This window comes from Delphinapterus leucas, chromosome 19 (genome assembly GCF_059928025.1).
Source record: "Delphinapterus leucas isolate spDelLeu-1000000601 "Yukka" chromosome 19, BTC_Dleu_Yukka2, whole genome shotgun sequence".
Classification (NCBI taxonomy): domain Eukaryota; kingdom Metazoa; phylum Chordata; class Mammalia; order Artiodactyla; family Monodontidae; genus Delphinapterus; species Delphinapterus leucas.
In genome coordinates, this window is record NC_143147.1 from 63,824,733 (window position 1) to 63,835,389 (window position 10,657).

The 10,657-nt window shown below is 60.3% G+C and overlaps 1 protein-coding gene across 6 annotated transcripts; it reads left to right on the forward strand.

Annotated features, from left to right (window-relative positions):
* The first annotated feature begins 33 nt into the window (after positions 1 to 33).
* Positions 34 to 10,298, forward strand: FDXR (ferredoxin reductase). Of its 6 annotated transcripts, XM_022589685.3 has the most exons (13): positions 48 to 299; positions 879 to 997; positions 1,456 to 1,527; positions 5,780 to 5,875; positions 6,074 to 6,196; positions 6,376 to 6,489; positions 6,826 to 6,927; positions 7,927 to 8,034; positions 8,270 to 8,354; positions 8,461 to 8,660; positions 8,743 to 8,914; positions 9,537 to 9,707; positions 9,842 to 10,298. In XM_022589685.3, exons 1-13 carry the CDS (start codon positions 221 to 223, stop codon positions 9,970 to 9,972), a joined length of 1,572 nt encoding a protein of 523 aa, XP_022445393.3. In that variant the 5' UTR covers positions 48 to 220; the 3' UTR covers positions 9,973 to 10,298. The 6 variants fall into 6 exon arrangements, with proteins under 6 accessions (XP_089757794.1, XP_022445393.3, XP_089757796.1 ...); XM_089901669.1 differs by lacking the exon at positions 879 to 997 and having other exon boundaries at positions 55 to 365; positions 1,430 to 1,527; XM_022589682.3 differs by lacking the exon at positions 879 to 997 and having other exon boundaries at positions 64 to 299; positions 1,430 to 1,527; positions 5,667 to 5,875.
* The last annotated feature ends 359 nt before the right edge of the window (positions 10,299 to 10,657 follow it).

The following is a 10,657-nucleotide window of genomic DNA, read 5'->3' on the forward strand; positions in this document are numbered from 1 at the left end:
AGGGGGTGGACCGGGGGGGCGGGCTTTTCATTAGGGCGGTGGGATTCTTTCGTGTATGTGGGCGGAGCCGCCACGCTGTGCTTTCCTGGAGCGTGGGGGGCGGGATTTGGGGCGGGGCCGCGATTGTGGGCGGGGTCACAAGAAGGACGAGGGCGGGGCCGGAGCCGGCGCGGGAGATCAGGGCGGGGTCGGGTCCGCTGTCTAGTTGCTCTTTCCAGGCATGGCTCCGCGCTGTTGGCGCTGGTGGCCCTGGTCGGCATGGCCTCGGACCCGGCTGCCTCCTTCCGAGAGCACCCAGAGTAGGAGCAGGGCACCTGTAGGGCTGAATGGGAGCGTGGGGAGGCCTGCGAGCGCTAAGTATAGGAGTAAGAGCCGAGCTGGTTGCAGGGCTGGAGAGGGGAGAGAGAGGGGACCAGGGGCGAGACTGGAGGGGTCCACTCATGCAGATGAGATGGGGGTGGTGTACAGGGGCAGGTGGCGGCCTGTGCGGTAATATGAGGCTCCTGGGGTGAGACAGGGGTCAACAAAAGTGAGAAGGGGAGACCATGATGTCCACAGAAGTGAGAAGGGGTGATAAGGAGGTCTGTGGGGCAAGAGGGAAGTCTGAGGCGAAACAGGGGCCTCTATGGGCAATAGAGGGCTCTGTGGAGAGAGAGGTAAGAAGAGGTAAAATGGGGCCTTGTGGGGAGATCCACAGGGGCGATATGGGGTCTGTTGGAAGGATGTGGTATTCTAGCTGGGTGGGTTGGGAACCCGGTGAGAAAAATTAAGAAGTGCTGAGCAGGGAAGCTTCAGGGGTGATGGGGATTGTCGAGTAGGCCATCTTCAGCGGCGTAGTAAGTTCATGGGTGAGATGAGGGCTCTGGATGGAGACACAGCCTTTGGGAATTCAGATGAAGTAAGGGACCCTGCAAACGCTAAAGCTTTGAGGAAAAAGAGAAGGAGTGCACAGATGAGGGTGAAGCCTGGGAAACCCCGTTTTCTGTTGGACACTGAAGTTGGGGTTTGGGATGGGGAGGGAGTCTTTTTTTAAAATTTTATTTATTTTATTTATTTTTGGCTGCATTGGGTCTTCGTTGCTGAGTGCAGGCTTTCTCTAAGTCGCGGCTAGTGGGGGCTACTCTTCACTGCGGTGCGCGGGCTTCTCATTGCTGGGGCTTCTCTTGTTGCGGAGCACGGGCTCTAGGCGCACAGGCTTCAGTAGCTGTGGCCCGTGGGCATCAGTAGTCGTGGCTCGCGGGCTGTAGAGCGCAGGCTCAGTAGTTGTGGCGCACAGGCTTAGTTGCTCTGCAGCATGTGGGATCTTCCCAGACCAGGGCTCGAACCCGCGTCCCCTGCATTGGCAGGCGGATTCTTAACCACTGTACCACCAGGGAAGTCCCGGGAGGGAGTCTTGAACTGACCTTCCTCCCCGGTCCCCCCGCCCTAGGCTTCCGCCAGCAGTTCTCCACACAGGAGCAGACCCCCCAGATCTGTGTGGTGGGCAGTGGCCCAGCTGGCTTTTACACCGCCCAACACCTGCTAAAGGTAAGCCGCTTCCTCCTGGTTCCTTTTCCCATGATTCACCTGCTGCTCCAATCCTAAGGGCAAGCTCCACTCCTTTGGGTTTTAAAAGCACTCCTGGGTCCCTGAAGGGGAAGGGGCTCCCAGCCCATCTAGACGGGACATTTCCTGCATGCTTTGTCACCTGGGGCTCCCCACTCTAGGTCCTCAGCTAGAAGAGAAGTGTGTTTGCCTCATGGGTGATGGTCAGGGGTCTGTGGCAGACGGTCGGCTATGCCTTCTTGGCCAAGTACTCCAGGGAGCTTATGCAGACCTGCATGATGACTTTGTTGTGCCCCTCATCTTCCCTTCTTTCTCCTCTGTCTCCACTCTGTCCCGAACATCCTGCGTCTTGAGGCCACCCCCTCTTCTCAGGGATTTCTGTAACATTAGGCCCCCTCACTGCGCGCTCCTCGCCAATAGCTCCAGCCCTCCCCATGCCATGCTGGTCTTCCGGCATGCTCTCCACCCTCCATTCCACACCTTCCCCCCGCCCCATGGCCGGGGTCTCAAGGTTTATAGTATTAGCCTTGGTGGGCAGGGCCCCAAGGTTGCTGGCCACCCTTGAAACCTCGGCAGACCTTGGCGGGAGGGAGGAGGGAGGAGGGAGGGAGAATCATGGGTTGGTGTGAGTTAGTGGCGGTGGGGTGGGGTGGGGGAGGGGTGCGGGAGACCTAGGCTGACTGAGACATAGGACGATGACCTTGCTGTGGAGAGAGGAGAAAGGATGAATATGTTAATTACACGCACACACACACACACACATGCAGATATTAATACTTAAAAAGCAGGGTGATCAACCTGCTCAGTTTGCCCAGGATGTGAGGCTTTCAGTGTTAAAACTGGGAGGGTCTTGGGGAGGCCAGGATGAGTTGGTCACCCTGCCAAAAAGTGACCTAAGCACGGCTTCCAAGCAGCACAGGGGAAAGAGCTAATTACGATGAAGTGACCAGCGTGAGCCCATTTGGGTGGGATCAGTCAGAAAGTGCTTCCTGGAGAAGTGAGTTGAAGGAGGTCTCAGGCTCTGGAGAGGGCCTCCCGCACGGGCGCTGGCAGGGAGACCAGGGATCTCCCAGGGGCTGGGGAGGTCCTGGAGGGCTCTGTGTAAGGGGCACTGTGTGAGCTGAGCATGAAATTTGGAGAGGGAGGAGGGTAGGCCTCCCAGGCAGGATTCTCAATGTCCCCAGTGTGAACAAAGGCTCTGGCCTGCACATACTTTCCCTGGGGGAGGTGCTGGAGGATGGGCCCCCGAGGCCAGTTACAAGCTGGTCCTGGCCCACCGGGAGCTCCAAGCGACTGGCTATGCTCCCGCGGCAGGCACACGCGCAGCACATTTGGGACAGTGGCACTTAACCGAGTCAGGCACTGTCTGTACAGCATCTCATCGCATCCCCAAGACAAGTTGCGAAGCAGGTGGCATGACTGTTGCTTCACAGATGAGAACTGAGCGAGGCTGCCCAAGGCCCCACCTCTGAGCAGGGAAGGCCTGGGTTCTGAGCGTGGGCACTCCGATGGCAGAGCCCGCTCTTAAGCTCCGTGCTGGGCCATTCAGTAATCAACCACTGGACACTGACGTGATCCAGGCACAGCTTGGCACTGGGAACATGGGTGTGAGCAGGACAGACGTGGTCCCCATGCTCAAGACCTGACAGTCTACTGTGGGAGGTTGTGGAGTGGTGGGAAGAGGGTTTATGCGGTATTCTAGGGCTCTGATGTGGGGTGGGGGGGGGCGTGTACAGGAGGGGTACCTAACCCAGCCTGGAGGAGGTGACGTCCAGATTGCTCTCTCAAGGACAGAAGGACCAGCCCGGTGGGGCAGGGGAATGGGTAAGAGGCCAGAGGGCCCCAGGCACAGAGAACCGTGTGACAAAGACCCAGAGGAAAGAGAATGCGGGTTTGGGGACCGTTGAGTTCAGGAAGGTGGTCGTGTGCAGTGAGGGTGGAGGGGTGAGAGCAGAGGCTGGAGGAGGTAGGTGGGCCGAGATCCTTGTGGCTGGGAAGCCACTGACCAGCTTGGACTCATGCAGTTTCTCTTGGTGCTGTCCACCCCCTTCCCTCCATGAGGCCCCTGGGGGACTTGTGAAGATACACATTTCTGGGCCTAGTTCCCACCTAATCAAACTGTGTCTGGGGCCCAGGAATCAACATTTGAAAACAACCCCCTGCCTGCTGCTATAGGTGGTTGGCTTCAGTGAAGGGTTTTAGGCAAGGGACTGAAAGCACCCCGTTTTTGATCTGGAGCCCTCTCTCTGCCTGAAGGGCAGACAGCAGAGCGAGAGGCAGGGCTGGTGGTCGAAAGAGCAGTGGGGAGGATGGGGGTCTGACTGGACAGGGTAGAGGGGAGTCAGGGAGGAGCCCCAGCTTCTGACCCCGAAGCAGAGAGGGAGAGGTTTGGGGGAGGGGAGGACTGACTTTCATCCCAATGGGTGTGAGGTGTCTGGGGTGAGCTGTTCAGGGGTCTCAGGCTTGGTGGGGGGTCTGGGCAGAAGAGAGAGAGTAGAATGTCATCAGTAAGTCCACGGGAATTTGAGGTCACAGGAGGGAGTGGATGACAATTCCCCAGGGAATGTGTGCGGGAGCAAGGGAAGGGGGGGTCTCAGATTGGAAGAACCTCAGAGAATATTCTTGTTAGAGGGGGGACAGAGAAAAAGGGGCCTGGAAAAGAACAGCCAGAGGGATTGGAGGGACCTGTGAGAGCTAGGGAGGAGGGGCATCGTGGAAGATGAGGCCAGTCCTGTGAGAGAGAACCAGTAGAGAGGTCCAGCGGGTTGAGCCTTATGGAGGTGGCCTTGGAGAGAGCCCTGTGAGCTGCAGGGAAGGCTCCACAGCTGGAAAGAAGGGAAGATAAGATGGAAAGGCGGATAGCATCCGGTATTGACCTCCAGGCTCAGCAGTTTGAACTTTGTCCCACGGCAGTACAGCCAGGGAAGGTTTGTGAGCCAGGTGGTGTGACGGTAATGACAGCTTTTGATTGAACACCCACAGCAGGTCACTCCCTGGACTAAGGGTATAGGCTTTGCTCATTTCATCCAGAAGCCCACGCCCGAAGGAATGTTCTGTGGTCCAGTAAGGAACATTCCAGCGGCACAGAGTCAGATAGCGGTGGGGCTGGGTTGGCCCCGCGGCTGTTGACTCCAGAGCTGCAGCTCTTCAAGGGCACAGCGACGTCAGCGGGGCTTAAGGGGGATGGGGAGAGTCGGGGGGCCATCGATGGGCGCGTGGGGGGCCGGGACCTGGGTGCAGGCAGTGGGATGTGGACAAAGGCAAGGAGCTGAGCGGGAGGCTTTGTTGGGCTGAGGGCTGCTAGAGGGCGGGAGCTCATTTGCCTCGAGTCCCACTGAATCGGGAGTGTGGAATCGCGCAACAGCCTGATCGGGCACGAGGCAGGGTAGTGTCATCCACGGGAGCCCCAACTGCTTGACCCTGAACCTGCTTGTGGCCCAGAGTCTCACCGTCCTGGCCTCCGGGATGTTTCCCAACAACCCTGAGGGGCGTGTCATCTGTCCCGGTTTACAGAGGAAGAGACTGAGACCCGGGCGGACGCTGGGACTTGCCGGGGCCATGCGGCTGTTTGGTGGCGGAGCTACACCACACTTGTCTGTCCGACCCCGAAACCTGAGCCTTCCCCACGGCCCCTGTGGGTGCCCCGGGGTGGGGGGCAGGCAATGTGGAACCGACATAAGAGTGAGATTGTTTTTTCTAAGACTAGGAGTAGGGCCACTTCCACCCCCTCTGCTCCCCTCATGCCCCAGCTGTGCCTCTAAGTCTCTGTCCTGCTGGTCCACTTTCCAACAGGATGGTCTCGGAGGCTAGAGCTAAAGCAGGTGTGAGTTTCCAAGGGTGGTTCTCAGGTCATCTATGGGCTGGGCATTTCTAGAAGTGTCCGCGGGTTCTAGGGCAGGGCTGTGTGTCACATCTGACCCAAGTAGACGAAGAAGCTCCCCTGATACAACTCCAGTGGAGGGAAAGCTGCCATCTTCCTTGGTTGGCCAGAGTTCTCGCCATCTCAGTGGGCTGGCAGTCCTTGAAGTCTGGCCTCGGCTGCCCTGGCCCTGTGCTGCCCACTCCTCTAGCCCGGCTCTCTAGGCAGATGCGGAGTCGTGGGCCTTTCTCTCTCTTTGCAGAGGGTCAAGGCCACCTTGTTAGCCCACTGAGCTGGGCTCTCCTGCTTTGTCCTGGGAAGGGCAGGACCCACAGGGGCCCCCCTCGGCCCTACAGCCATTGCCTTCTCCCCCAGCACCACCCCCGGGCCCACGTGGACATCTACGAGAAGCAGCTGGTACCCTTTGGCCTGGTGCGCTTTGGCGTGGCGCCCGACCACCCCGAGGTGAAGGTGGGTCTCTCTGGGCTCAGAGCAGGGCTTTGGAGACTTTGGTTGAGGTGAGGAGGGAAGGGAGGCTCCCTGACTGCATGGAATGACCCCAGGCCCTCTGGGGGGATGCCATCCCGGACATTGTGGGGTGAGGGTGGCGCAGCCACGGGCCCTGGAGCTGCCCCACCCTCTAACCCCTCCCACTCCGGGCCCCGACAGAATGTCATCAACACTTTTACCCGGACGGCCCACTCTGACCGCTGTGCCTTCCACGGCAACGTGGTGGTGGGCAGGGATGTGACCGTGCAGGAGCTGCGGGACGCCTACCACGCCGTGGTGCTGGTGAGCGCAGACGGGGAGGGGGCAGAGCCGCCGCAGTGGTTGGTGGCAGCGGGTGGAAGACCTAGGGGTGAGGGCCACGGCAGAGGCTGTGGAGGAGGAGCCGGAAGGAGGCCACTGGGAGCCCGGCGGGGGCTGCCTGGCCCCTTAGCCGCTGCTGAGGCCTCTGGGTCTTTCCTCAGAGCTACGGGGCGGAGGACCATCGGGGCCTGGAGATCCCCGGAGAGGAGCTGCCGGGCGTGCTCTCAGCCCGGGCCTTTGTGGGCTGGTACAATGGGCTTCCTGAGAACCGGAAGGTGAGTTTGGGGAGCGCTCCCCTGGCCTCTTCCTCCCCACTCCTCCACCGGGGCCAGGGGCAGCTCTTAGCTGCTGCAGCTCGGGGAAGAGGGAGCCACAGGCCTGGGAAGTGCGCAGTGAGATGAGATGTGAAACATCAGGCTGGCCGAGGGGCGAGGTCCCTGGGAAGAGGGGGCGCTGGGTCAGGGTGGAGGGACCTGAGCTGAAGCTCAGGGCGGGTGGACTTTCTGAGAGTAGGGGAGCCTGAGGGTGCGGCCGGGGACTGGGCGTGAGACTGAGATTAGCCTGACTGGGGCCGAGGTTAGGGGACCCCTATCCAGACCTCTGTCCTCCAGCTGGCGCCGGACCTGAGCTGTGACACGGCCGTGGTTCTGGGGCAGGGGAATGTGGCTCTGGATGTGGCCCGGATCCTGCTGACGCCACCTGAGTACCTGGAGGTGAGTGGGTAGGTCAAGGGCCGGAGGGGTGGAGGGGGGGGTCACACCAAGGAGAGGGTGCCCCTGCCTGCAGGGTTTGGGCCTTGTGCCTCCACGCTGAGCCTCTGTTTCCCCTTGGTGCTGGGCAAAGGCCTTCTAGAAGGCAGCCCGTGAGCTTCAGCTCATACCATTTCCCCCTTCACATTCTGCAGCTACATAGGCTTTTTTTTTTTTTTTTTTTTTTGCGCTGTACACGGGCCTCTCACTGCTGCGGCCTCTCCCGTTGCGGAGCACAGGCTCCGGACGCGCAGGCTCAGCGGCCATGGCTCACGGGCCCAGCCGCTCTGCGGCATGTGGGATCTTCCCGGACCGGGGCACGAACCCACGTCCCCTGCATCGGCAGGAGGACTCTCAACCACTGCGCCACCAGGGAAGCCCCCATAGGCTTTTTTAAAAAAAGTTTTCAGTATACACACACCATTCCTCTTGCTCAGAACCCTCTCAGCTCCCCTCCTGCCCGTTAGCCTGTTTGCATCTTTTAGTTCTTGGTTCAGTTCTCCCTTCCTCGGAAGCCTCCATGGACCTGAATAGGTCCATTTCCCTGTAATACTCTCCTCCCATAGACTTGGCTACTTCTGTTTCAAAGCATGTTGTCACCACTGCAATTTTATACTTTTTATTGAATATTCGATAAGTCTCTCTCTCCACCAGATCAGAAGCTCTGTGAAGGCCAGTACCACGTGTCTTTTGCTCAACATTGACACCCCCCCATCCATGCCCTTTGCACAGTGTCTGGCACGTGGTAAACACTCAGTAAACACTTGTTGAATGAAGAGCGCGGGCCTGGTTTGCTACTAATTGGAGCCATTCTCAGAATTGGCAGCAGTGCTCCATCCGGCCACCGGGGGGATGGGCAGTGGTGCCATTTCAGGCTGCCAACCTTCTCACCGCCCAGCCAATGGAGAGGTCCCCCTTCTGCTGTCAGTGTCCAACGACTTTAAGGTCCTCCTTTTGTGCCAGAAAACGGATATCACGGAGGCTGCCCTGGGGGCACTGAGACAGAGTCAGGTGAAGACGGTGTGGATAGTGGGCCGACGTGGACCCCTGCAAGTGGCCTTCACCATTAAGGTGCTGGGGCCTGAGGGAGAGGGGCCAGGGTCCCAAGTAGATGGTCTGCTCCTTGGGGGGTGTGGCAGGGCAGAGCTGCCTGGGGTGGAAGAGGGAGAGCCAGGCAGGGCCCCCCCTGGGGCCCAGTGCCTTCCGTGCTGGTGGGAGCTGGTGGTGTCTCCCACCTGGGCTGGGCTCAGGAGTGGACAGCGCTCTGGGCCTGACTCCTCCCCCACTCCCCGCCCACACCGCCAAGGAGCTTCGGGAGATGATTCAGTTACCAGGAACTCGGCCCATTTTGGATCCTGTGGATTTCTTGGGCCTTCAGGACAGAATCAAGGGTGAGGGGCCCTGGCCCGGCCCCCCGGCTCACTAGGGAGGGGATGGTCTAGGTGGGAGAGGGCTGTAACCCGGGCGCCGCCCTGAGATGCGCTGTGTTGCTAACAGAGGCCCCTCGCCCGAGGAAGCGGTTGATGGAACTACTGCTTCGCGCAGCCGTGGAGAAGCCAGGGGTGGCGGAGGCTGCCCGCCGGGCACCGGCCCCCCGCGCCTGGGGCCTCCGCTTTCTCCGAAGCCCTCAGCGGGTGCTGCCCTCGCCAGACGGGCGGCGAGTGGCAGGCATCCGCCTGGCAGTCACCAGACTGGAGGTGAGTCTCCTGTTACCCAAAGACACCCCCATTCTCAAATCTCCCCAGCCCCAGCCTGCTGCTTCCCACCCTCTCCCCACAGGGTGTTGGTGAGGCCACCCGGGCAGTGCCCACTGGAGACGTGGAGGACCTCCCCTGTGGGCTGGTGCTGAGCAGCATTGGGTATAAGAGCTGCCCTATCGACCCCAGTGTGCCCTTTGACCCCAAACTGGGGGTCATCCCCAATATGGAGGGCCGGGTTGTGGATGTGCCAGGTGAGAGGGTGCAGTGGGGGACAGGGAGGCTGGTGTCTCCCGAGGCCATTCACATTCATTCATTCATCTGGTGACATGCATTGAGAACCTGCTCTGAGCCAGGCCCTGTCCCAAGACCCTGGCCCTGCCCCAGCCTCCTCCTGGCCCTAGAGGAAGCTCCCAGTCTAGCTGAGATGCCCACACATATGTCTGGTTATTAAGTCATTCAGTTTACTGAGGCCTGCTCTGGGCTAGGCCTAGTGCTGGGACTGGAGATGAAGCAGCAGCCCCTTGGCCTCAGCGAGCTTCCAGCCTGATTTAATATCCACAGACCTGTCTAGTCATTCATTAATTCGTTCACTGTTTACTGAGAGCCTGTTGAAACAAGGTGGGCAGGACCCAGCTCCTACAGGGAGCTCCTGGTCTACAGGGACACTGAGGTGTAAGGGGGATGGCATGGTAAATACAGGTTGGGAAGCATTGAGGGCAGTGGGCCAGCGGCCAGAGTGGGCCCAGCTGATGGATGCTGGGAGGCCGTGGGGCGTATGGAGGCGTGTGTACATGTGTGTGTACTGAGGCCCAGGCTTGCCAGGGGTGTCCAGCCAACTCCCCATTCCTTACCCCTTTGTTACCCCTCTCCAAGGCCTCTACTGCAGCGGCTGGGTGAAGCGGGGGCCCACAGGTGTCATCACCACTACCATGACTGACAGCTTCGTCACCGGCCAGATTCTGCTGCAGGACCTGAAAGCGGGGCTGCTGCCGTCTGGCCCCAGGCCTGGCTATGCGGCCATCAAGGCCCTGCTCGGCAGCCGAGGTCTGGGCCCTGTGTGAGCTCCTGGGAGGTGGGGTCGGGGGGGTCCCTGGGCCTTTCACTGTTTGGAAGGGGGCTGCTCTGGGCTGGGGTAGAGGAGGAGGTGAAAGCAGTGACCCGTCTTCCCTCTGCCACAGGGGTCTGGCCTGTTTCCTTCTCGGACTGGGAGAAGCTGGATGCTGAGGAGGTGTCCCGGGGCCAGGGTGCGGGGAAGCCCAGGGAGAAGCTGCTGGATCCTCAGGAGATGCTGCGGCTGCTGGGACGCTGAGACCAGATCCCAGGCAGGCACGGAGGGGAGCAGTGCTGTGCGGGGAAGAGGGATCGGGGTCAGTCTGAGCAGGACTCTGCGCCACAGCTGCATCGCCTGGCCGTCCTGGCGTGGGGCCTTGGCTGCCCCTTTGCCAGGGGCCTCTGAGCATTTCCTCGTACCAGAAAGTCGCCCTTGCCACTGTGGGTAACTCTCAGCAAGGAGATAACCTTAGTTAGGGATGGGTGCAGGTGCAGGCTGACCTTCCTCCCCCCTGCCTATCTCCTGCTGGACTTTGGAGGGTCACCAGGTCGGAAATATGCTGGAAATAAAACACCTGCAACCGAGGGACAGTGGTTGATGTGCGACTTCTTCCTGGGCCCGGGGTCACCTTCCAGCTGCAGCTCCCCTCCAGTCACCAGGTGGCGCTGCAGAGCCAGCTCCCTGTTCAGGGGCCTCCTGGGGGCTTGAGGGGTTTTGGCAGCCAGTGCTGGCACCCACCGTCTTTTTCCCAGCTTGGCCCTGCTGCGGCAGCCTACCTGCCTTCTGCCCACACGGCAGGCACCTTGCCTGCTCTGCTGGCCCTACTCCTGGGTCCCCTCCCTGGTTAGTCCCCAGTACAACCCAAACAAGAAAAGAGAGAGCTGGGCAGCAACTTGCCCCATCTACTCCCTGTGGCCCCTCTGTCTGGTGCGGGTCCCCCACT

Excerpts from the sequence above, each read along its gene's own strand:
- FDXR (XM_089901668.1), top strand. The coding sequence starts at position 221 with ATGGCTCCGCGCTGTTGGCGCTGGTGGCCCTGGTCGGCATGGCCTCGG. Across the intron at positions 8,355-8,460 it reads CCTTCAGGACAGAATCAAGG|AGGCCCCTCGCCCGAGGAAG; the intron begins GTGAGGGGCCCT and ends TGTTGCTAACAG. Across the intron at positions 9,708-9,841 it reads GGCCCTGCTCGGCAGCCGAG|GGGTCTGGCCTGTTTCCTTC; the intron begins GTCTGGGCCCTG and ends CCTCTGCCACAG.